This window comes from Pomacea canaliculata, linkage group LG9 (assembly GCF_003073045.1).
Source record: "Pomacea canaliculata isolate SZHN2017 linkage group LG9, ASM307304v1, whole genome shotgun sequence".
Taxonomy (NCBI): domain Eukaryota; kingdom Metazoa; phylum Mollusca; class Gastropoda; order Architaenioglossa; family Ampullariidae; genus Pomacea; species Pomacea canaliculata.
The window spans coordinates 6031688-6058798 of NC_037598.1; the positions used below are offsets into that span (position 1 = coordinate 6031688).

Consider the following 27111-nt stretch of genomic DNA (forward strand, 5'->3'; position numbering starts at 1 on the left):
GATATTATAATATTAACCCGAACTCGTGTAAACAAACAGCTACGCAAGAAATATTTCAACAGCAAGCAAAGAAAAAATCAAAGTGTAAAAGAAAAATAAAATACAACAAATCACATACAGCCTTCTCGAAAGAAATGAGTTAACAATTTTTCTGCTGAATAATCCCCGTTCTTACTACAAAACTACAGCAGCCTCAATGGCTGACAAGTGTTTGCGTTTATTTCGGTAAAAACTGAGAGATAAATAGAAGTATATAACACACTAGCAACGCTGTCTCATTCTTTTACTTATTTTTTCTCCGAGAAACCAAAACCAACAATCATAAACGATGCACCATTTTATTTTCTTCTTGTTGCGTAAATACATTGAGTTTTATTAAATGAAATTTAAAGAACATTGGTAATCAACACTATTCTCATGGAATGTAGTAATACAGACTCCCCCCCCCCCAACTCCGGACTGCGGGAGGAAAACTAAAGATGCTAACTGTCGTGAGAAGTGCATATTGTACAATGGCACATCACACACAATAAATCAGTCTTTTTCAACGATACTCATTTCCTTCCCCATGTTCAGTGTGTCATGGATCCTCAGTCAAAGTGAACAAAAATCCCACAAAAAACAGAAAAATGATTAGTGCGAGATTTAGACCACAAGTTGACTAACAAGTGTTTGAAAAAAGAACTGACAAATGTTGTATGGAAAGCCAATTGTACAAAAAAAGCAAATGCATCATAATTACAACATTAATTTCACAAAATAAGAGAAAGCAATAGAGAAAAGATATACTGAAGACTACAGAAATATGAAGAAGAAAAGATGAGAAAGTTTTGTTTTGCAAAAATCGTATGGGTATTATCGAAAATTATTTTAAGTATAAAATTGTTTCTAGCAATAGAAGTGAACCTCTGATTGTGTCTTGTCGATTAAGCAATGTGAAAGTATTTGTGTAACCGCTGTGTGAAGTATATGGAACAATTTGTGTTATGGAATCATAAATTTTTCTTCATTAAATTTACAAAAGAATGTAAATATTCGAGGAAATCTGCGGTGTGTTCATCACGACTTTTGCGTGGCTTATCTATGAAATGTCTATAATAAAGTGTAAGCACATAAAATTGTAGAAGTGTAGATTATTGGACGGATTTAGTTTCAGTTTAGTGTCTTCAAGTCGGTGTCATGCTCTACACCACGTAGAGAGCGAGACACAGTCCGATGAACCACGTCAGCAAGGGAGATAATGAGCTTTCTCTTGGTGCTCTCCCCTTCTCGTCTTGAAGAACTGGGGAGAAAATCAAATGATTTGAGTATTAGTGATGACACGATACAGCAGGAACATTTTTAACACAATAAACTAAATCCACTTACCTTGAATACAAACTACCACATAGTGCAAGACTAAATTTTGAAGGATAGACTGATATTTCTGATGACTTACAGACTTGATTTAGTTGCTACAATAGCACATCCATGGACTGGATATCACAAAGCAGTCGAAAAAATTATCCAAAAATATTTAATTAAAAATATCACTAATTGATATAGTATCTGCAAATTTAAATTTCAAGATGAATACAGGCTGCTGGTGTCCGTATCTAGGCGTAGATCAGCATGTATATCTTTTCTATCATAGCTTTAACAGTTGGGTACTTAGTACAAAATTTATATCTTAAATGAATAATCCACTATCGAATTTATAGGTTCAAATGATCTAGCTGTTCAAATGGATACTGGCGCATAATCCAACGCTTAAAATGCCACAAATGTGAGCAAACATCATATTCCTGGGGTAACATACTCAGATTTGCAGATGAAAAACTTTCCATTGTTCTTGGAAAGACATTGTTATTTTACAGTGTTTATACTTACTACATAATCCATTATTAGAGGCATGAAAATTTGTGTCGCACAAGCAGGTGTTGTCATCCTCTGTACAGGTGGCGTTGGACACACAGTTGTTAGTGTTGGGGGCGGAGCACGACTCTCCTGCTTTGATCACTGGTATAACGAGAAAATATATATAGATGTCTTACTGTGTCTTCATGTCTTACTTTAAAGGCTTTTGTATCCTTGGAGTTTGTATTTGGAATTTAAATTTGTGTGCTGTGTAAAGAGATGGAAAGAAGATTAAAGGATGATTCAGTAGATTGTGGTGTTGGATACTATGGATAAGGAAAAGAAACTATAGTCTAATAATGCAGAAGAAACTTCAATATTAATGAACTTATGGATAGAGGGAGAGTGATGTCCCTTGGCCTGACGGTCTGGAGGGGACCAGCTCTCTGTCGTTTTGTCTCGTCCGCGGATCTACGTCGAGTTTTGGTTTCTCCTACTCATCTGTGATGTTTGAGCCGTTCGCCTCTGTTGTGGATTGTTCTTCAGTGCTTGTGCTGCGTCATTACTTACAACAGACATCTTCCACTAACGGCTCTTGTCTCCTCTTCATTTTTCCATCTTGCTTTGGACTTTTGACTTACTGGATTTTGTGCCTTCTTTACTGACACTTGTAGCTGTTCAAGCATTGTGAACCAGTGTGGACCATATCGTTTTCTATTTTGCTCCATGTTGTGTACATTAGATTCTGGATGTATGTGCTTCATGATGTCGTCTGGTGATGAGATGTTTGTGTCAACCTCCATCTTGTTCCCTGTGTGTGACTGACTGCTGTAATCCATAATTCTTATGTTGGTGTGTTTGTATTCATAGTAATAACGCTTTGAGCCCGCCTTTGATGGTGGAGTAAAGCGCTATACAAATTGTTATTTTGTTATTATTATTATTATTATTATTATTATTATTATTATTATTAACAACAACATTAACTACATAAGGAACATACAATTATCATGACAAAATACACCAAGACAGGTCCTTAAAATAAAAAGAACAAAAAAGGTTGCATAATTTTGAGAAGTTAGGTCTCATACGTACAGCATTTTGAAGTAGTTGCATCACACAGTGAAGTCGAGTGGGCACAGTCATCGTCAGATATACACGAAAATCCAAGCGCCACACCTGTGAGAGGCATTTAGGTTGTCATACATACTTTCTCGCTTATTTTCATCTTTTCATCTACCCCTCTCTTAATGATTATTTCAATTTGTTTTATTTGTTTCTCTCTCTCGCTCTCCCTCACGCGCGCGCACACACACAGAAAGAAAAACAGAACCTTTAGACAAGATGCAAACTATAAAGAAAGGACAGTGCATTACATCTCACCACACAATCCTGCAGTAGTAGCTGTATATCCACTGCGGCAAGCACACCTGGAACTTTCACTACAGGTAGCGTTTGACACACACTTCTCTGTGTTACTTCCGGAACAAGAGGAGTCTGCCTTTATCACTGGAAGAGTAAAAGATCTTGTAACGCAGGATTCCATTATGCCAAAACATTAAGAACAATAATCATACAGTGAAAACCACCGTTTCTACATGCATTTTTACGCCGTTGAAACAGTTATTCTCTGTAGCTACAGCAACAGTTTTTTTTAAACTGATTTCGTACCCAAAACTGAAGCAACGTGGAAAGTAGACGAATGTAAATTGAACCTGCACTAGAAATCATATCAGTATCAATATAATATAATGTGGCAAGTATTTATGAGAATACTTCGATGTGCAAGAAAACAAGTAAATCTGCAGGTGCGAATAGACATCTAAATACTTACAACACTTTGATGTCCTGAGGTCACAAACAGCAAAGTCATCGGCACATTCTTCACCAGAAGTGCATGGAGCATTGAATGATACCTCTATGGGAAGAAACAGTTTCACGTGAAAGGCAAATTAGTTTTTATTTTAGTATTTAGCAATTGTCAACTATCTAAACTCCAGAGGTAGTTTTTGGTTTCTCATGTACAAAATCTTTGCAAGTAGGTCCTCATTTTAGAGGCAAACACAAAAATGTATGGTTTGGAAGTCAACGTGTCAACTCAGGTAATTGTCACTTCTATACTTTTGTTGCTAATGTATGCATGTTTATACAAATTGCTGAAGATCGCCACTTAAGTCGTCTTTTTGTGAGGATTCAAAGTTTCCTCATTGAGGGATATCTCTGGACTGCTTGCTCTCTTCTGAGCCAACTCAGCTCCTTGTGAAGTTGTAGGCTGTCAGGTCTTTTAACAGTCTGATATCCGGAATGAGTTTCTTAAAGTCAACAATAGACTTTCAATAAATCTGTTCACTTCCAATGTCTTAGAGCAAAAAAAAACTTAAAACGCAGTGGGTGGGTCGGTTTTGAGTCGGTGGGTGGGTGTGTTGTTGGTTGGTTGGTCACAAAAAAATCCAGATTAGTATGAATGTAAGGCGGGAAAAACGTCGTTCTGAATGTAAATCTGTGCATTTAAATTGAAAATGGGTAATTCATCCTTATCAACTTTCTCTGATACAACTAACCATTGTAAATAATTATAATTTATTTTTAACGACTTAACTGCATACAGTGTCTCCCTCTGTCCCTTCGTAACCTTGAGGACACTGACAGACTCCATCAGTTGTGGCGCTGCACACACCATCACCTTCACACGATCCCTGACTGGCCTCGGTGTCTGTCGTGCAGCTGCCCCCTAATTTGTTTGGTTTTATATCTGTAAACAGATGACCGACATGGGTCTACAGATAAAGTTATTACATAGCTACAAGATTTCAATGCAGCAGGTTCCCCCAAGGCTATGTTTCAGATGTATAATCTAAAATTGCCTGATAGCAGAAGAGTTATCCAATCATTCATGTAAAAGTGTGCACGCGCGTGTTTCCGAATGTACACCTATGTATTTGAATTATGATTCTAGATATCGACAATGTATATAAGTCACCCCGCTGAAACATTTTGTGTGTATTATAATAAAGGTCTTTAATCTATAAGAAACATAAAGGGAACATATTTAAATGAATGGTAAGACCAAGAAACTAAACCAAAGAAACAATTTTTGAACTCAATGTGCCTGTAGTTAACAAAGAAAGGAAAACATGATGAAAGTGATTAGTACTTGTGAATATGGTCATTTGAGATCTTCTATACTATTTTTTATACATTTATTACTTTCTAACTTTATTAAGAAGAAATATTATCAATAGTTTACATCATGTATACCCTTTCTTAGCAAAACAAGTGGTGATTTAAAGTTGGGTTGGAGGAATGGATTCAGTTTTTTTTCAACCGAGGATTAGTCAAGTATAATTCATCTTATAAAGTTTTAATATATCATTTTCCTTAAAAATTAACCATTGTAAACATAAATTATAATTCATTTTTAACGACTTAACTGCACACAGTGTCTCCATTTTTGCCCTCGTAACCTGGAGGACACTGACAGACTCCATCAGTTGTGGCGCTACACAAACCATGGCCTTCACACGATCCTCTACTGGCTGCGGTGTTTGTCGTGCAGCTGCCCCCTAATTTGTTTGGCTTTACATCTGTAAACAGATATAATACATGGGTCTACAGAGAATCAAACATATTACATAGCCTCTTGTCATCGATACAATAGGTTTACCCAACGATGTGTTTAAAGTTATAATCTGAAACTACCTGATAGCAGAAGGGTTATCCAATGCATATTAAATGTAAAAGATTCTGTGTGTAAACATTTTAAAAAACCTCTTTTCCAAATGTAAACATGTGCATTATGACCATAGACCGACAATGTATAACCCATCATGCTGAAACATTTTGTGTAATACGAAAAGGTCTTCAAGCCATAAGAAGCGTGGTAGAAATAAATGGCGAATATATGTAAGATCAAGAAACTAGGCAGAAGAGCAGGAACAATTTTTCAGCTCAAAGTTCCTGTAGTTAAAATAGAAAGGAAAACAGATGAAAGTAATTTATAGTTTTAGATGATCAGTGGAGCAGATCCTCTATATTACATTTAACATATTTTTTAATTTATTAAAGAGAAATTATCAAGATAATGGTTTACATCACTTTTACCCTTTACTCGTATATCGTTTAGTATTTAAATTTAGGGGAAAAGTGGGTTAGACCTTTTTTTCCAACTGCAAATTAGTCAAGTATAATTAATCGTTATTAAGTCCAAATATCTCGTTTTCCTTGTAAATTAAACATTGTAAACATAGATTACAGTTTGATTTTTAACGACTTAACTGCATACAGTTTTTCCCTCTGTCCCTTCGTAACCTTGAGGACACTGACAAACTCCATCACTTGTGGCGCTGCACACACCATCACCTTCACACGTATCCTTACTGGCTGCGGTGTCTTTCTTACAACGCCCACCTAATTTATTTGGCATCACATCTGTAAACAGATATCAAACATGGGTCTACATAGGAACAAACGTACAATATAAGCCTATTTGTTTCAAAGCAGCTGGTTCACCAAACAAACTGTGTAAAATTATTGTCTTAAGTTGTGTCACGAACCAGTCGGGTCTCGGCCAGGACCGATCGAAGTTTTTTGCGAACAGTAAAAATCATAAGCATTTGGGAATTAATGGAGTTTGGTAAGAGCAAGAAACTTGGTGAAAGAGCAAGAGCATGTGCATCTTATATCGCTGAATTTTAAAAAAAATCTAGGGAGACGGACACAATTTTTTACTTTAACTTCACGAGGGTTGATTTACTTACTATTCTCTACTAGATTCTTGTAGACTGGATGCAACTCTTTCATCGTTTATCGTTTTCTATATTCACAATAAGCTATCGTAAAATGATAAAACTGCTGTGCAAAACTTCATCGCGAATACCTGCTGTCAGATGTCATGATAAAAATGAACTCACTGCAGCCCCATCCTACAACACCAACGTAGCCATCCTTACAATCACAACGGTCTTCGCCGGCTGTTGTTGAACATACTGCGTTTTGGTCATCGCAGTCACCTTCGGGCTTTGCTTCGTCAGGTTCACATTCCGCTCCAACAGTATGATCAGCAACTGCAACTGAAACAAAATGTCGTGTTAAAGTCCCCCTCTCTTTTCTATAAGAGGTCTTCTCTCAATGAGAAAAGGCGATGTATTTCATCAAAATTTTAGAGGGTTCCTGAAGTAAAATGTCCACTTCTCCCAATTTATTTGCGTGTGTGTGAGTACTTTAGCGAATGCACGAAGTAGTGAGGAGGGGAAAGTAAAGGGGAGAGAGAGAAATGATTAGGTCCGACTGTCATCAATATATAGTTTTCCTTCTATATATATATAAAGACAGAGGAGGTGCATTAAAAAGAAGACAGTGTTTTTGCTGGACAGTGGCTAGATAAATGTCTGGGTAAAACAATGGGCGTCAGATGTTCAATAAGAAAGTAGAAAAAATGAAAACAGTGTTAATTACGCAAACAATGTTTAACAGCAATTTAATTAATAATTTAAACAACATTTATTACGAAAATTTGCGGGGTTTTAAAGACTCCTAACTGCGTTTCAGTTACTACTGATTTTCAGATTGCGACTTATGGTCACTTGCTTGGCTCATATTATGTGTAGCACCTAACAAAATAAAATAATTACTTCTGTAGTTATTCCATAATTAATAATATAACTCTCTTGTTGAAGAATTCTTGCCACAAAGGCACAAACACGATGTAAGTCTTTAATTTTCTTACCACATACTCCGTTTTCGTCAAGTCTAAAGCCGGCATTACAGGAGCAGAGTTCATCAGAGCAAGCCGCATTGTCGATACAGCCTTTATCGCAGTCATCTCCAGGCTGCCCTTCATCCGGGCCTGCAATAACTTTCATTGGTTTAATGTGTCCTTTACGTTCTAATACTCACATATTATTTATAACACACCATAACAAGTTACCTTTTAACAGAGAAGTATATTTACATTCTGAACCTTTCACTGCAATATGGGGAGGTCTGGTAGCTCAGCGGTTAGCTCCTGTCACTAATCCAATGAGGACTGGCTGTCGTGGGTTCAACTCTCGTCACGGGCACGCTGTTCTTTCTCTGCATCTGTTTACAGGGCTGGCTGCCTTGCCATTATATAGCCTTCGTTGCTGGCTTGGAGTAAAACACAAATTTCTCCCTCCACTCTCCAATATCGAGGCACATTGTATCATGCAGACGTACTAACTTTAAAAAAAAATTAAGTTCGTAAAAATGTATAAATTAATTCACTTCAGTCTAGCAGCATCACTGAAGTAGACTTTCATCGGTATAAATTAGTCGTTTAACGAGCAGACCAATAGAAAGGATGTGAAGTGCAATGCAAAGATGTCTGTGTATCCTGATATATATCTGGTGTTTTTCACAACGTAGAAGGTAGGACTGATTATTACTCTGCTGCCTTTTCCCTTCTCTAATAATCAATTAAGAGTTTCCTCTATAAGCTGGAAGTTTTTCACCCTTGGCAAGCATCAAATCGGCTGGTGGGAGTAAGTCAAACTCACTATATAATCGTCACCGAAAGAATCTGTTGGCTTATGAGTGTGAATGTGCATACTTTAACGTATCTTTCAGTTGCATTAAGCAAAGAGTAAGGTATGTGCTTTTTTGTGAATCACATTAAGATACAGCCCTATTCGTGATTGTCGCGACACCCAAGCTGTTCTACATAACGAGCTGAATGGTATATCAAGCTGAGTTTAGTATAAAACAATTCGTGGTAGCCTCTTGGAGATTTTCGGTATCTTTTAATACAAAAAAGTCAAAACATAATGAATGAATATTTTACAATTCGTTAGGATGAATGCATACCGCAGTCACCATCGTCTTCAGTGTAGTCTTCAGCACATTTGCACTTCTTCAATGTGTCACAGTATGCACCTGTAAAGCACAGGTCCTCTGTCTCTCCACAAGCGTATCCGGCTTTAATCACTGTAGGAGGAAAAATAAAAATCGTAAAATTTTATTTTATAGACATGCAATGAAAATCCCAGTAAACTATCCTAGTTGCTCGGTAGATTTATGAAAACTTCAATAATCTATTTCAAATAAATGTACAGTTGAGAATAAAGAGAATAAGAGAATAATGTAAAGCGGGGAATATGATGACCTAGGTGTTGTCCTGACAGATTCACTGAAGTCTTAAACAGACGTATTCTATAAAGTTATAATCTATTCTCTTGAAAACTCGTCTCGGGTCTGGGTCAGTTTTTGTTTAGGAAAACATTTTGATGAGTTTTTACTTTTAAAATTTTTTTGCATGCTGCATAAATGGATTATTATGCGGTTTTTTTAGTATGATGAAAATGATGAAATGTAAATTAACAGAAGAACATTTTATTAATGGTAGGTATTTAATCTTGAAATAATTGTTACAATTTAAGGACTTTACTTTTCTGTCCAGCCTTTTTAAATTCATATTTTTGGTAGCCTGGTATGCCGGATTTTGCTGGGCTTTAAGCCTTGCAGGGACTAGAAGAAGTATTTTTATGTGGGAGAGAAGCTCAAAAGAAGATTTCAAACAGAAGTAGCTGTAATAAATTTTTTTATGGTGCATGAAGGAAATTATTCCGGTTTTTAGATAATTTAACTGAAAGTTCACTTTTAAGAGGTCATTTCAAATCTGAAATAAAGATTTTTGACGAAAAATTGTATGAACAACATTATTTAACATTAATAAACAAGTGAAGCTATGATGTAAGATTATATTACAGACAAGCGTGTGTAATAAAAGTAATGAGAATATGTGCAAATTAGTTTTCGTTCTCTAATCTTGGTATACAACTACAAAGATTGACATGATGTCACACTCTTTAACTATTCTAAAGAAAACCGATGAAATATCGAGAAGTTGAAGTTAAAAAAAGGAAAAAAAAAAACAAACCAAAAACTTACAACATCTTTTAACAAGAACGTCACAGGTCAGCTGCAGACTGTTTCCAGAGATGTCAACACAGGTATCTCCATTGGTACAGGCTTCATTCAAAAGCTTTTCTGCTCCTTGTGCTGCATGAATAAGAATAAGTTAATAAATTTAGCCACAAGATTCGATTTCATGTGTATGCTCTTGTGCGCGCTCGTGTGTGTGTGTGTGAGGGCGGGGGGTTGTGGGGGTAGCACTCGCGCTTGCTTAAAAGCGAGTGAGCATACTAAAAAAAAAAAAAAGATAGAAAGAAAAAGAAGTTTTTTTTTTTATTATTAATCTGTTGGATATTTACGTCTTATATGGTAAAATACTGGTAAAATAATAATGGAACAAATATGTATGACTATTATGTATTTTAAAGCAAAAGATTCTGATATTTGTTTTATTAGTCAAATAACCAAGTCTAGCCATACAGTACTTTTCCTTTTCTCTGCTGAACACTCGCCGTTCGTCGTGCCTTTTCTTATATTCTTACAACATTATCTACACAGTCTACTACTCCCTGTAAACCTCTACCCGGTGAGATGTTTCGTGCCTGTAACTGAAGCTAAGGTTTAACTGCTGGATACTCACTAACGGACTTTCCGTTGCCCATTTCAAGTGAAACACATGTTTTTATGCTGTGTGTAAAATGTGAACGAGAAATGCCTCTATGCTTAGCAATTTCAACTCAGCTAAAAATGTATTTTGTTCTTCTGGATTTTTTAAAATATCTTTCAAATAATCACAGTAATGCTTGTGGAACAACTTACTTGTGTACAATCATTTGTGCGTGAGTGCATGTATCCATGTAATGCTTGTGTGTGTGTGTGACAACTGTAAAACGCATTAGGCCTTAGCGTAAATAGTGAGTTATAAAATATTGTTGTTATTATAACATGTGAAACAATTTCGCTTGAGGATGAGGTAGTTTCTATAGTGGCAATTGATGGGAATACTTGTATACTTGCTGGTTACAAGTAAAGTGCATGCAAGAGAATAGTGCATGTAGTCTTTTAACTCTATTAAGTCCAAAGTCAGGGTCACAATCACACGAGGCCTGCAATCTTGATGTGACAAAGGAAGACGCACTATATGTAATCATCAGTTCTGTCACAAGTTGTTCGGTTTTGTTTCTAAGCTTTAATAGTTTCACTTTTTTTTCCTTCCTGATGTTTCTTTATCTTTGTTTTCTATAGCTTGCAGAGTACTGCTATTGTATTTTTCTCAGCAGATTTATACACACCACACAAAACACGCGCACGAACAATGAAAATATTAATTTAAAAAAGTTTCAGAGACCTACCTGTCACAACAATCGACAAGGTGATAATGGTCAATAGTACCCACGGCTTCATGTTTGTGGTTGAGGTCAGGTTGGGTATCGTGTTCGATGTCCTACAGAGCCTCTTAGAAGCTCGGCTACATTTATATACCAACTTTGTTAGCAACAGAACCGCCCAGTAAATAGGTATGTTGCAACACATTTGAATATAACTGATTTCATTGGTCACAGTTCCTTCTAGTAAATGATAAAACACTTTGATAAGCAGACAGGGAGAGGCATACTTAAGATCAAGCACACAAATTCAGTCAAGTTTTACCACTGTTCTGTTCAGTGACACTACCCGCAATTGTATTTACTGAAGCTTTGTCCTCGTACCCTTTGTGTCACCCTGTTACTCTCCATCCAGAAAAATTGGAATAAAAAAATCTGTGCTACAGGTAAGATTACTAAAGCAAGGAACTACAAATCACATCTGGCTAATGAGTATTTTAAACACCATCGCACCATCATAATCACTTCGTAAGTTCACAGGATCACAACAAAGTTATGTTAAAAGCATTTTTTTAAATGTAACTGAAAAAACTATTTTATCAAGGTGATACTTTAGATGAAAACACATGAAAACATTCAAAGAAACTATTTTTCGCTATTTGGGAGGCACAGTACATGGGAATCACATAATTAATTTCATTAAAGATAAAAGCATTGCAATTATTCCATCAGTAACTAAAAACGAAGGAAAATGATAAAATACTTTGATAAGCAGGCAGGGGGAAAATAATGTTGTCAAGGGTATATGCAGACAAGATAATTTGACTAGAGAATCAACAGTCAAATCCTTTCGCATAAATCTTTTGCATAGTTGGGCTTGAAACTACGGTCCAAATGTGTTGTCATCTTTGCTTGTCTTCAAACGTCTGCTTTCGACTAATGTCGACATGAAACTTAGGCACAGGTTCACATTAGTCACACTTAAATGCTGCACAAACATAAACACAGTTTTGAGTTAATTTGATTTAAAGGTTTTGATTCAATTTCATTTGTGCACTTGTAACGAGCAGCATTAGGGCCGAGGTAGGTCGCACTGACCAGTGATGGTAAATGGAAAGCAATGGAAGGTTAGATACACTGAACAGATGTGGTGAATGCAGCCTTGCTATTACACGGAATCTTCGATAAGTCAGTAAAGTTCTGCATCCAAAAATATCTGAAAGTTATCATGACATTTGTATGGAAGCTCATCTTGCAGTCGTCGGTGCGCTGGCAAAACTTTGGCAGATAAAAATATTCCATCAACACAAGTCTTGTGAGAGCAACACGCTAACGGTCATTGTAACCTGAGCTTCCTGGAGAAAGCTGATGTCAGTCATGTCAGGCTGGCCTGATGTCAGTCATGGCAGACTGGCCTGATGTCAGTCATGGCAGACTGGCCTGATGTCAGTCATGGCAGACTGGCCTGATGTCAGTCATGGCAGATTGGCCTGATGTCAGTCATGTCAGACTGGTCTGATGTCAGTCATCTCATATTGGCCTGATGTCAGTCATGTCAGACTGGCCTGATGTCAGTCATGTCAGACTGGCCTGTATTGCACGAAAAGCTTGTTGTGACAGCTCGACATCAAAACTTTGTGCAGCAGCTGCAGGGAGGTAATCAGAGTTTGAAATCGACATCAAATCTTTCTGGAGCAGCTAGAGGGAGATAATCAGAGTGTGAAGTGGACACTACCAAGTGTAGATCTCAAATCTAAGTAATGGCAAATGGCGCAGAGGTAACAGTAGAAATAAAATGGCCCAGGAAAAGACGAAAAGTTGCGCAGACACAGAAATCATAACAGGAACGTAGTAAATATCTCAGATGAACTGATAACCATTAGACACAAAACTTCATGCAGACCAACGGGCAAATATGAAAAGTGAGGGAGAGCAGTCAGCCTCTGGCCAGTTAGGCGAAGGGACATCACTGTCACTGCAGATCATATTTTAAATGTTTAGCTGCTTACTGCAGCAAAATATCAGGTGGAACCATAAGTTTACTGTTCAAGTATAGCTTAGGAATGATAAAGAGTAAATATTTTTTAACTTCCATCGTACTCTGGGGCGGAAGAACACAAACATTAAAGTCTGATATTACAAAAGAAAATAAGCAAGAGATAGAAACGATACACAGCATTACAGGTAAATAAAACTTCTCTTTCATTCTCTCTCTCTCTCACACACACACACACAAACACACGTACGCACACATAAAGAAACACACACATACACTTGGGCACGCCTAATTTCTTTACTTGTTTCAGTCTTCCTACGTTAGTTTGGATAGAGGAATTAGAATAAAGGGTTCTTGCTGATACAACCCAAGCTTCCTCAAGATTTATTTGGAAACATCAGTCAGTGCGTGCGTGCGTGCGTGCGCGCGCATCCTCTAGCCTAAGTCAACACGGATCAACATTTCATGTAATGAAAAAACCTGAGAAGTTTTTTTTTCCGTCAAACCCAACACAGATTTAACTTAAATGTAAAGATTTCTTTAAATTTAGAAAGTAATAGTCTCCGTAGTAACAGAGCTGAGCTCTCTCGTAGCCCCCTGTAGGTTAAACACTCGTATGTCGCTCAGTTACAACACAGGCATCACCAGCACTAAGCAACTCATGGCTGTGGTGGCTACTCTATCGAGTACTCATTATTTATCGTAGTCTTGCCTGCTTGTAGTGTGGAAACGAGAGAGGTGGCTTTAAATTTAATCCAGAAAGAATATCAGTGAGACGGGGACACCATCTAAGTCTGTTAGACAAGTGTTAGAATTCACCAATGTTAATGCCACTCGTTGACATTTCCTTAACATCATAGAGACGGAGTAGACTGATGAAAATGAACGTGACTTGTATCGAGTGATTTGTAGAATACTGAGGACCACCTCCAGGCAACCGGTTGTATTAGAAATGGATCTGCTCCTTTACCTTCTTGCATTTCCTTATTCCATGTAGAAATAAATTATATGAAAATGTATGTTGGTTAACCCTGTTGCTAATCGTAAAGTTTGTTACAGTTCGACAAAAGCTTTACAGGTTTGTGTTTTTTAAAGTCTGTTTTAGGATCCTGTGCATTAAGGACCAGTAGCTTAGTATAAAAGACGAGCTTAGAATGAAAAAGTATTGTTTTCCCCTCTTAGTTTGCTCCAGGTATTTGGCGTTCGAAATGATTTGTGACTAAATTATATCGATATAAATTTCAAATTAGAACTAAGACATAACGCCGTTGCTTTCTGTTGATACTCCCTAATTAATAACGTAGACATATAAAAAAATTTTGTGACTATACAATATACATTATGGGTCTTGTAAAAGAAAATTGAATTAGATAATATTTTTCTGGCTATTCAGAGTAAAAGTAGTTGAAATTTAACTTCACGGCTGCTGTGACTGGCTTCAGATAAGAGTTTCAGCTTCACTCTCGTTTCCTCTTTTCCCCTCTCCCTCCATCTCTCTCACTCACTGTTTAATGAAATCAAACAAATATTTGGCAGCAAAGCCGCCTACTTATGAGTGGTCGTTATAAGCGAGTTCTTTTTCTCCCCAAGCACTAACCACTCTGCTCGAAGTGCACGGTCATACAGGAAGGCGGATAACAACCATCTCAAGAGCCACACGTGGTCAGATGACAGCATTATTTCAACTCAAGGTGAGTTTTTGTCACTGCTTGTGGCAGCACTTATGACACCCATACTTGTATTCTAAGCGACGCTGAGTAAGAGAGCACACTAAAATATGAGGGAATGACACTTTGTTGGTGGTTGCTAGATACAGGCCATTGCCCTCACCACTCTCGGATAGCATATCTAAGCTGCAAGTGCAAAGTGTCACTTTTTATTGAATCTTCGTGATAACAGATCAGAGTAGTCTGAAAAATATACTGCTCAAAGCAATGGAGAGTCCAGTTGTATAGTCAATCATTGTTTCGTGCCAATGAAAAACACACACATACATTGAATCAAAGCATTTCTTTATTCATGAAATGAAACATTATTAGCCAATTTCATTGAAACACACCATTTTAATAACAAGAATTTGAGTTTAGACTGACATAACCCATGTTTTGAAAATTCTGAAAAGTGATATTAAAAAGAAAGTCAATATCGAGTGTGTCCACCAAGAGCCTAAATGCAGGCAAGGTACCCTTATCTCATGGACTGAACCAATGTTCTCAGAGTTCTTTGAGGAATTACCTGCAACTCTTGCTGAAGAAACGGGCACAGCTGATTGAGGTCCACTGCTGGATGTGGTTGGCTCTAAGTCGCTAGGCCAGGACATCTTACAATGGGATTCATATCTGGGAAACAGGCCGGCCAGTCCAGTCCTGTTAACTTGCTAATTAAAAATGCGCATAAGAACTGGAAATAAACCCTCCCTGGGCTCTAAAGCTCTAAAAGTACCGAGTTGTGTTGATGATGGACAGGGCTTGCCCGTACACTGCGTGTTTTCTACTGCTCCATTCTGCCTTGTCATATGGATATGTTGCAATATTTTGGTGGTTCAATGACCTTTTTGTTTGACTACTGCACTGAGAACACACAAGACCAAGGACATGTTTAGGTGTCCTGCTGTCTGTCTGCCGAGACCAACGCCTAGACTCTTGCGAGGTTCTCCACCGTTAGTCTCGGCAAGCCTACACAATAAATGTGACTAAACCGGAAGCTTTCTATACACCAGCCTCTTTTTAGTAGTTAACTTGGGGTGGGGGGGGGGTCGTCTGCAAGGAGTCCAGTAATATAAGTTCGTGACAACCAAACTGGATTGTCATCAAATTCCAGTTGAATGTTCATCAACACACAAAGTCACTATAAAAACGATTACTAAAAATGTAGAAGATAAAGAGACAGTCTTTCCATTGTTTGGACCAATATATATCAACCGCTTTTTGCTGCTCAGAATGTTACAACTAACTGTACTTTCTGCAAAACTGTGTGGGGTATCTTGAGAAGAGGGGGGAGCTGTCGTTGTAAGCTATTCAGATTGACATTAGTTTGTAAATACTGATCAACTGAGCAAGGCATGTGACTGCTGAACGAGGAAGCTCACGTGTACGAGGAGTAAAAGGTAGAGAAAGAGGATAGAGGGGGGAAATCACCAGAGGTACCATTATAAGTAAAGTGGAATGGGGGGCTACTCTGGTTTCACTCTACCGTGTATTAAAAAGGCATTTCTCTCCCTTACCTCTGCATGCTCTACCCTAACCCCAACGGTCATTGGATTATGCTGTTCTTGCTTATATAATTATTTGTGATACACTTATGCCTCATATGTTGTGAGTAGACTTGTAGTCTAGCACACATCGATGTTACTTCACTGACACTGAGCATGTTCATGTAGTGTGAGGGACTAACTACTGAGTTTTGCAAAGTGTAGAAACCGCAGACACTGAAGGTTTTGTGGGGACTACACAAGTGTCTAACCTGTTATTTCCATAGCAGTTGCCACAGTTTTATAATGACTGCCTTGTCGCCAACTGACCTTAAAGATTTAAAAACATTGAAAAAGTGTAAAAGCACAGGCACATGAAATCGACAGTTTAATAAAACAACAGCAAAATATTTTATCTCAAAGCAATAACCAGCTCAAAACCGATGCTGAAACGACGATTAATTTAAGCATTTAAGGGAAGAATAGCCTTTTGTTTAGAATTTACTGTATCAAATCAGATATGGGTTTACTAAGTAGTCGTGATTATTGTTATTATCAATGTACTTTCACTGCACAACCACAAACATTGTGCATGAGGAGAGAAAGGTTTTGTTACTATATACTGTCACAACTAGGAATTCTTTAATTATAAACATGTAGTTTTACAGACTCCAAACAGCGTCTACGTAAACTTTCCATAGCAGCAGAGTATATCTGCTCACCCAGCTAAGAAAAAAGCAGGTTGGGGAGACTCAGAGGACAGCAGTGTGAGGCATGTTGGGATTGTACATGTTGAAAAAGTGTTAATACATTTTGAAGAAACTACAGCTTGACTAAATAGAGTGAGATAATTATAAGGTAGATAATTTTTATGTCCCACGAATCGTGCTATAAATATCCAAATGACCATTGGAAGAAAAATGTTTCCTCACCCCTAGTCTAACTAAAGTGAACTGAGCGCACATTGTACACTGGTTTGCTTACAAACCTACAGGAAAACGCATTACATGTGGTAATTTCACTGAACTGTAATGTTCGTTACAATTCATACAAATCGATGTCTGCTGCAGAATGTGTTTAGTTTTTTTTTAACCTTATGCGTGTGTCATTAGTGGCTTTCGATGTCAATAGATTTACATAGCTATTGTAAAAAAAAAAAAGTTCTGAAAAATGTCACTTTAGCAAATATTTTCAGCAAATAATGCATTAATTGACTGTGCTCTTGTCTTCCGTTTGACCTGCACTTTTATTTCCTAAGTCTCCGTGAACCATTGAGAGCGGTGAATGATCTTCTTTGAAAGTGATGAAGAGTCGACAGAAAATAATTGTCGTCGTCTCCAGTGATTTGCTATCGATTGTGTCCCCTACAGCAGTTCCTATTTGTCTCCCTTTAGAGCGCAGTTAACACTTTTCCTAAGAAGTAATTTTTTTGTGATTTGTTTTCATATGCTAGAGAATTACTGATGTTGTTATGGATTCTGTTACTTTGTGTCGCTATTAGAGGTAAAATACACACAACATAGATTTTCTAGTTCGCGTGTTGTTTCTAACCTTTTATGTCTACCACATTTACTTTAAAATAAAAGTTTAAAGCCGTTACTGACTTCTATTCTTGGAAAAAAATATCTTTATCAACATGTATCCCTCCATGCGACACTGCTACAGGGTAAAGGTTTAGCTTGACGTCACATCCGGCTAGCACACGTGGTTTTGTCACACCTGTCCCTCCCCTTGTTTACTGCCTTTTACGGTTACGCCGTGTCGTCACATTCTACGTCAAAAGAATCTCACACACGACCGCACTTGTACGTGTGTCACAAATCGCGTCACTGTACATGTAGCTGTTAGTAGATGCTACATAAACAGCAATGAAACAGTACTTTCCACCCCATGGTTTTCCGGGCTGCCACAATGGATTCGTCAGGTCGAGGTAGTCTCCGTCAGACCACAGCCAGCGGTTATCCGAGGTTCTGAGACTTGCGTTCAGCCACATGTCTAGTATACCTATGTTTAGAACCAACACAAACATTATCTTCATAATAACAAATTACTGGTAATGAGGATGTATGTAACCCTGAGCTTTACCTTCAACCGTACTCTTGCTTCCTGTGATAAAGCAGGTTGTACAAAGTCACATTTAGAACGAGAACATAATAACTACATAACGATCACACTCACAACAGGCGACAACGCAGCTGATCCTCAGTGGACAAAAAACACATTCGTGGTGAGAACACGAACAAGAGCTTACTCAACACAAACGAATCAAAAGAAAGAAAAGTAATTCTGCACATGGACCTTAATTACTCAACACAATTCCAGAAAAGAAAGAAAATGACAGGCTTGTACCTGAACATTCCCGACACTCCAAGGGTTACAGACAGTTTCTTTTTCAGTAAAACTCGTCGTCAGACTGACAGAAAGTAAAACTTACTCCATGCTGCTTTCAAAACAGTGTAACTTTGTATTGTCTACTGTGGAACATAGACAGGGCGCACACGCGACATAGACACGAACCAAATTCTTTCACGCGTCCACTTACCTGTCTTTCTGTAAACCAAGTCGATGAGCAACTCCATCTTTTCTTTCGTCTTCATGCTCACAAAGTTGGCTCCATCACCGACACAGGCCTGTCTTGCTATAGTGATGTTCACTTTCGTTGTGTTTAGCTTTATGCACGAGATAAACCCCAGCGGCTGGAAAGTGTTGTTTAACGGGCAGGTGACTGATACAAAGAATAACAACAGTTTTTCCTTCAAAGTGATTCACCCATTGACTTCCGGTCTTGTCTGTCGCATCATCATGCCATTATCTGAAAAACATCCTACCTGAGTCTAGGCTATGTGGTGCTTTGTAATTACCTGTCCGTTCGTTTGTCTTCTGCCTGTCTCATTTGCTGTGGGCAAAATTCTAACTATTCTATTTATTAATAACTAGCGGCTTACACAATAAATGTGCATTTTAACGAAGAAAGGACAAAACAAACGTACATAGTGGTTCAATATGTTTATATACGTTTATTTTAAATATTTTGCATAAAAAATAAAGCTCATTGTTAAATAAGCAATAACGGTATCAGTAGCGCACAGATTTAGACAAATAAAGAAAAACTGCAATCTTGCATTTACACCTTAATTTCTAAATTGTCTTTTCCTGAGATTGCTCGATAAAAGTAAACGTTATAGGGTTTAGGAGAACATTTTTAGAGCATTATATTAACATTACAGTCAAATCTCCCTACTATGCCACCCCGCTACTATGCCACTCTCGGTATTGTGCCACTTTTGCTCGGTCCCGACTATAAATTCAATGTAAAAAAAAATTTACTATGCCACCCCTACTCTCGCTACTATGCCACTTTTTTGTGATTGTTAAAAGACACAAGTTGTGAAATTCCGCGCAGTGCTCGATTATTATACTGTATGGTAGTGTGGGACATCGCAGTTAGGTGGATGGAACATAGCACGCACACAGGGAGGGTGGAGGCTGGCAATGTGGGGGGGGGGGTGGTCGCTGGCCGGGTGACAGCCACGTGACAGAGGGAAGGTGTGAGGGGGTCGACTAGCGACAGGATGCAGGTGCGTGGATGTGGTTGGGAGGGGTGGAGGATGAAGAGGTGAGGGGGAGAATGAGAGGAGACAGCGAGCGAAGCCGACGATTCTTGAGAGCTTTGGACCAGACCTGGGCAAAGGCCTCCTGTCTCTGACCGGCCCGCCCGCCAGTATATATACTATACATACAGTATTGGGTAACACTGAGTTAACTATATTAGTCCGGCCCTCTAAAACCATCCCAATTTCTCATGCGGCCCCTTGGGAAAATTAATTGCCCACCCCTGTTTTGGACTGACGGATAACTTGAACAAATAAAGCCGTTTTTACGAACCCTTGGTACTATGCCAGTCTCTCTACTATGCCACTTTTGCTCGGTCCCGGTAGGTGGCATAGTAGGGAGATTTGACTGTATATGAGTATTATAGAACATTATATGACGGATATTTATATTTGAATATCTTACTGTATATTTTGAGTTTTCCAACATGATTTTGGCAGCAATCTATATCTTTTTGACTTGAAAAAATTATAAATTATAATGAAATCTCCCATATTGTTCTCTACACAGATTAGTCTTGCTTGCCTGCCTCCTGTCCACTGTGTCTCTGTCTGTCCGTCCAACATATCTTTTAATTCATCCGTCTGTTATTCTTCCTCGCTCGGTTCTGTAACCGTTACCTTGATTGTAGAAAGAAACAACAACTAACCTCCATCAAAGTAGACATGAGTCAATGGTGTAGACGTCGTCGAGTTGCCTTTTCCTAGTGTCGGTGACAAAAAGCAGTGGCCGGTGTCCGAGCGGAAGTAGAAGACGTGACATGCGCTGGTCTGAGAGCAAAGGTCAGCACATACGATGCGAGACGGCGCTGTGACCAGCCTGGAGAATGTCTGCATGGTGTACACCTGGCTGTCTACAGACAACCTCCTCCATGTCCTCACCACCGTGCCTCCTCCCTCACACGTACAGACCGTGGTCAGCAGCAAGAGGCAGGCTAGACAACTCCTCGACATCTCCTAGCTGACGTCACAGAGGTCTCCTGTCGATAAAACAGACATCAACTTATACTTGGATACATCATCATCATCATCATCATCATCATCATCATCATCATCATCATCATCATCATCATCCCCACCACCACCACCTATTTCTTCTTCTGCTTTTTCTTCTTTAAATCATAATCGTCATCGTCATTATAAATTTCCAGTTAGACATTCAAATCTGTTATATTTATAGATAAAACGTTAATCCACAGTCAGTCCACCTGGTATTTGTCTTTCACTAGCGAATACACGCCGAGTCTCGTTTTTTTTAACAGAATGTTCCAGGCCTGTGAGCGGCTTCTGCTGCAGGAAGGATTTTATAGAAGTGTTTCTAACAGGTTCCCTGACAACATCTTAAAAACAGACGTGGACAACTTGTTTCAGTGTGGCTGGCATTGTGGCTGCAGTGTGCTGAGCTCTTACATGAGGTCTGATGATGATGGCAGGGTAAATATTATATATTCAGGCTTTTTTCAGCTTCTTGCGGGTGTTCGAAATGCATGAATAACTTTACACTCTGCGTTGTTTAGGAATTATGCAATGTTTATGATCGTGTGTTTTCCTTCCACTTAACTGCGTTGTTTCTCAAACAATAAAAGCCCAGAGTTAAAAAATCTGCCTTCCGATGCATTGAGCGTTTGATTACTCTGTTGTGCAGACGACTTCATGACACTTCACAACATCCAGTCGACCATAAATCCGTCCTTGTGTAAAGTGCCCCAAACTCACATGAGCTTCAGTGGTGTAGAAACCTGGGAAGGAAGTCAAGGACAGCCTACTCCTCAAAAAAAAAAAAAAAAAAAAAAAAAAAATTACTGAGGCAAGACTGTGAACGTCGTTCACTGTCGGCATGAAGTTTGCTCCCCTTCACACACACACACATTACTAAAGTCGAACATCTTCTAAGCGATTGTATTGGCAAACAAAAGTAAACTTATATGTCGACCCAAGTCCCTAATTTTTGCTTCAAAACCATTGGTTCCCTTCGGCCTTGACACTCAACGTAGCTAAACTGGGTCAAGTATTCAATTATTAATGGTCTTTAAGAACAGTAATGGCAGCTGAGTAGGAGAGACACCTTAGACACTTCTTTAGTTTCCTATCAAACAGTCACCAGAACCACAGATTTAACGTCTACCGGTAAAAAGATTGAGCTTTTCTTCTTTTTTTATTTTTCTCTCTTTTTTTTTTATTTTTTTTTTATATCTTTTGTGCAGAGCAGGTTTGAACGATGAGCTTCGTTGACAGTTCTGAAGACTAACAAGTACATATTAACGAAAAGATTTATGTAGACTCGGGCCAGCGCCACCTACCTTTAATAAGGGCACAACCATCTCCTCGGTAGTATAATGGTTAGTATCCCCTTCTGTCGTGCGGGAGAAGAGGGGTTCAATTCCCCGCTTGGGTGATTTGTTCTTGTTTGCTCTTGTTGGTGTTTGGTTTGGTTTGGTTTGTTGTTGTTGTTGTTTGTTTGTTTTGTTTTTTTGTTTTTTTTTTGTTTTTTGCGCTTATGTGTGTGTGTGTGTGCCTTTGAAAAGTGCACTAAGTTAAACCAAAGAAAACAATTCTCGGTGTCTGTATTATCTTAATAAGCATAAAACAAACAAAAAGCAACAAACAATGAACAGAGACTGAAGATTGCTTGACCCTATTGTTCTAAAAATATTTTTTCTGGGTTCATTGAGTACATTGTTTACTTGTAGTTCTTTTGCGAAAGCAGATTTTTTTTGCAACTGTAGATTATATTCGTGTTGTCAGTCGCACAATACACTTTGAATTTTAAGCACGCTTAAGCCTAAAGGGTATTTAGTTAAACATTTTTAGAAAATTATGTAGTGCATGCTTCTAAACGCGGTACTCAAGTTTAGAAAACATTAAGCCAAAATCATTTAAATTAAAAAAAAATAAGGTTTAAGCCGATCTTCCGCTTCCGTCAGGACAAGCTTGTGATTATAAAAAATGGCAAGTCCCATGAAAAGTCAGCCAAAACATAATTTTTTGTGTACAGCGAGAACAGAATTATTGAATGAATTGCATATCATTAAGATTAACCCGATTATAGGCGGGAAGTCTCAGAGTAGGAGGCTACTCTGCTATCACTCTGCCTTTTATTAAAAGGCAGTTCTTTCCCTTCCCTCCTCATGCCCTATACACGGACGTTTATGGCTGTATGGACGTGTATGGAGGTGTATGGAGTACTGAACTGTAATGTTCGTTATAATTCATATAAATAGATGTCTGCTACAGAATGTTTTTAGGTTTTTTTAACCTTATGCATGTGTCATTCGTGGCTTTCGCTGTCAATATATTTTCATAACTATTACAAAAAGAAAATTCTGAAAAATTTCATTTTAGCAAATATTTTCAGCAAATAATGCATTAGTGGACATTGGTCTTGTCCTCTGACCTGCATATTTCTTCTCCTAATTCTCCGTCAACCATTGAGAGCGGTGAATGGTCTCCTTTGAATGTTCTGAAGAGTCGACAGAGAATGATTGTTGTCGTCTCAAGTGATTTGCTATCGATTGTGTCCCCTACAACGGTTCCTATTTGTCTCCCTTTAGAGCGCAGTTAACACTTTTAGCACTCAGGTGAGAATAATGTTTGACTTGTTTTCTTAAGAAATAATGTTTTTGTGATTTGTTTTCTTATGCTAGAGAGTTACTGACGTTGTTGTGGATTGTGTTACTTTGAGTAGTAAAATACACACATCAGAGAGATGTTCTAGTTCTGTTGCAGTTTCTAACCTTTTATGTCTACGAGATTTACTTTAAAATAAAAGTTTAAAGCCGTTACTGACTGCTATCCTTGGAATGAAATATCTTTATTTTCTTTTTAAGTCGTTAAAGCCATTAAGGAAAAATGAATCTTAGGGAAAGTGAGGTGGACAGAAAGAAAGACAGACAGACGAAAAGAGTTAAAAGCTCTGGTTAGTCCATGTAACAGACTCACAGACACAGACGAACACAGCTTTGACATCAGATTTAGCTTCTTTTTTTTTTTACAATCGTATTTTGTCAGAGTGTATGTATGTGAGCGCATATGTCTGTGTGTAAGCAAAGCTTCTGTGTGCCTGTGTGCGGTCATTTAATATGCATTTTTATTGAGAGAATAAAGCAAAAGTTTTCAGAAAGAAAAAGTGAGGAAACTAAGCTGAACAAGCATTCAGTTAAGACAAGGAAGACAGAAAGGAGCTAATGTTTACAGCTTGTATTACTACAGTATTCAAGTGACATTAGTTTTAGCATTTGCATTAATCTTGTAAATAGTTATACAGCAGCGGCGTTCAACTAAAGGCGATACCAGACCTTAAAAAATTATTACAATTATAGTCATAGAAGGCGTGAATATTTTTTTCAATGAAAAGTAAATCTTAAACACAGTAGGTCACTTTTTTTTTTTTTTTTTTTTTTTTTTTTTAAATATGGGAAAGGAACAGGCCAGACAGCCGGCTTGTGGCTAATTCTGTCATTTGTTAAATGTGTCATTACAACTCTGTGCCATTAAAGATATAAAAAAACATCATTAGTTCTCTCAACATGGATCCCTCCATGCGACACTCCTACATGGGAATGGTTTAGCTTGACGTCACATCCGGCTAGCACACGTGGTTTTGTCACACCTGTCCCTCCCCTTGTTTACTGCCTTTTACGGTTACATGTCGTCACATTCTACGTCAAAAGAATCTCACACACGTACGCACTTGTACGCATGTTACAATAAGCGTCACTGTACATGTAACTGTTTCTAGTTGCGTTATAAACGGCGATGAAGCAATCCCTTCCGCTTGGTTTTCCGGGCTGCCATAATGGATTTGTCAGGTCGATGGCGTCTCCGTCAGGCCACACCCAGAGGTTATCCGGGGCTGTGAAACTTGCGTTCAGCCATATGACTAGCATACCTATGTTTAGAACCAGCAAAACACATGTTCATAAAGAGAAATTACTGGTAATGAGGATATGTCTGTAACCCTAAGCTTTACCTTAAGCCGTCGTCTTTCTTCCTCTGATAAATTAAAGCAGGTTGTGCAAAGTCACATTTACAACGTGAACATAATCACCGTACCACGCTCGCACACAACATTCTGCGGTCACTCCATCGTCCACGGCAACAATGCCAGTGGACAAAAGACATATCCGTGTGGACAATAACAACAAGAGCTTACTCAACATAAACGAATCAAAAGAAAGATAAGCAATAAACCACGCAGACCTAAAATCACACTAAGTTATCCGATGTGGTTTATCATTCCAACTTTAACACAGGAAAGAATGAAAACGTCAGACACGTACGTGAACAGTCCCGGCACTCCACGGTGTACCATCTTTTTAAAATAAAACTTTGTTGTCAAACTGACAGAAAGTAAAACTTACTCAATACTGCAATCAAGACAGTGTAGTTTTGAGTTCTCTGTTGTGGAACATAGACATGGCATACACACGACATAACACAAACACATACACGAAGTTCTTCACGCGTTTACTTACTTGTGTTTCTGTAAACCACGTTTACGAGCAACTCCATCTTTTCTTTCGTCTTCATGCTCACAAAGCTGGCTCCATCATCGATGCAGGCCTGTCTTGCTATAGTGATGTTCACTTTCGTTGTGTTTAGCTTTATGCACGAGATAAACCCTAGCGGCTGGAAAGTGCTGTTCAACGGGCAGGTGACTGGTAAAAAGAATAAAAACAGTTTTTCTTATAGAGTGATTCACACATTGACTTCCGGTCTTGTATGTCGCATCATCATCTGTTCAATCATTTCCAGAGAACCATCCTACTAGAGTCTAAAATCTCTGGTGCCATGTATCATCTGCCTTTCTGTTACTTTGCCTTCTGCCTGTCTCATTTGCATGGGGACAAAAATAAAATTATTCTGTTTATTAATAAAGTTATTCACTAACGGCTCATACAAAAAAAAATATAACAATAAATTTGCATTTTAACGAAGAAAGGACAGAACATATCTGCATAATGGTTCAATATGTTTATGCATTCGTTTTTAAATATTTTGTATAATAAGAAAACAAAATAAAACTGTTTGTTGTCAGCAATAACGGCATCAGTAGTGCATAGATCTACACAAAAGAAGAAAAGCTGTAATCTTGCAGTTTTGCAGAGATTGTTTTAGAGCCATATATGACAGGTATTTATATTTGAATATCTCATTAATTGTATTTTGAGTTTTCCAACATGATTTTGCAGCAATCTATATTTTTTACTTGAAAAAAAAATGATAATGAAATTTCCTCTATTGTTTTCTACACAGACCTGTCTTGCTTGTCTGCCTCCTGTCTGACTGTGTCTCTGTCTGTCCGTCCAACATATCTTTTAATCCATCCGTCTGTTATTCTTCATGGCTCGGTTTTATAATCGCAACCTTGATTGTAGAAAGAAACAACAACTAACCTCCATCAAAGTAGACGTGAGTCAGTGGTGTAGATGTCGTGGAGTTGCCCTTTCCTAGTGTCGGCGACAAAAAGCAGTGGCCGGTGTCCGAGCGGAAGTAGAAGACGTGACATGCGCTGATCTGAGAGCAAAGGTCAGCACACATGATGCGAGACTGCGCTGTGACCAGCCTGGAGTAGGTCTGTATGGTGTACACACTGCTGTCTACAGACAACCTCCTCCATGTCCTCACCACCGTGCCTCCCCCCTCACACGTACAGACCGTGGTCAGCAGCAGGAGGCAGGCTAGACAACTCCTAGACATCGTCATCGTCATTATAAATTTCCAGTTAGACATTCAAATCTGTTATATTTATAGATAAAACGTTAATCCATAGTCAGTCCACCTGATATTCGTCTTTAAATAGCCAACACACGCCAAGTCTCTGTTTTTTAACAGAAAGTTCCAGGCCTGTGAGTGGCTTTTGCTGCAAGAAGGATTTTATAGAAGTGTTTCTAACAGGTTCCCTGACAACATCTTAAAAACAGACGTGGACAACTTGTTTCAGTGTGGCTGACATGGTGGCTGCAGTGTGCTGAGCTCTTACATGAGGTCTGATGATGATGGCAGGGTAAATATTATATATTCAGGCTTTTTTCAGCTTCTTGCGGGTGTTTGAAATGCATGAATAACTTTACACTCTGCGTTGTTTAGGAAGTATGCAATGTTTATGATCGTGTGTTTTCTTTCAAGTTAACTGCGTTGTTTCTCAAACAATAAAAGCCCAGAGTTAAAAAATCTGCCTTCCGATGCATTAAGCGTTTGATTACTCTGTGGTGCAGACGACTTCATGACACTTCACAACATCCAGTCGACCATAAATCCGTCCTTGGAAATTTTTTTTTTCTT

The 27111-nt window shown here is 38.3% G+C and overlaps 1 protein-coding gene across 1 annotated transcript; it reads right to left on the reverse strand.

Annotated features, from left to right (window-relative positions):
- Positions 1-871: 871 nt before the first annotated feature.
- On the reverse strand, positions 872-26367 carry LOC112572125 (multiple epidermal growth factor-like domains protein 10). Its single transcript, XM_025251674.1, has 14 exons — positions 26223-26367; positions 25302-25484; positions 9742-9852; positions 8659-8778; positions 7562-7720; positions 6747-6905; positions 6112-6264; positions 5268-5420; positions 4436-4588; positions 3671-3754; positions 3220-3345; positions 2932-3015; positions 1870-1998; positions 872-1282 (listed from the first exon to the last, which is right to left on the reverse strand). Exons 1-14 carry the CDS (start codon positions 26365-26367, stop codon positions 1185-1187), a joined length of 1857 nt encoding a protein of 618 aa, XP_025107459.1. The 3' UTR covers positions 872-1184.
- Between the last annotated feature and the right edge of the window lie 744 nt (positions 26368-27111).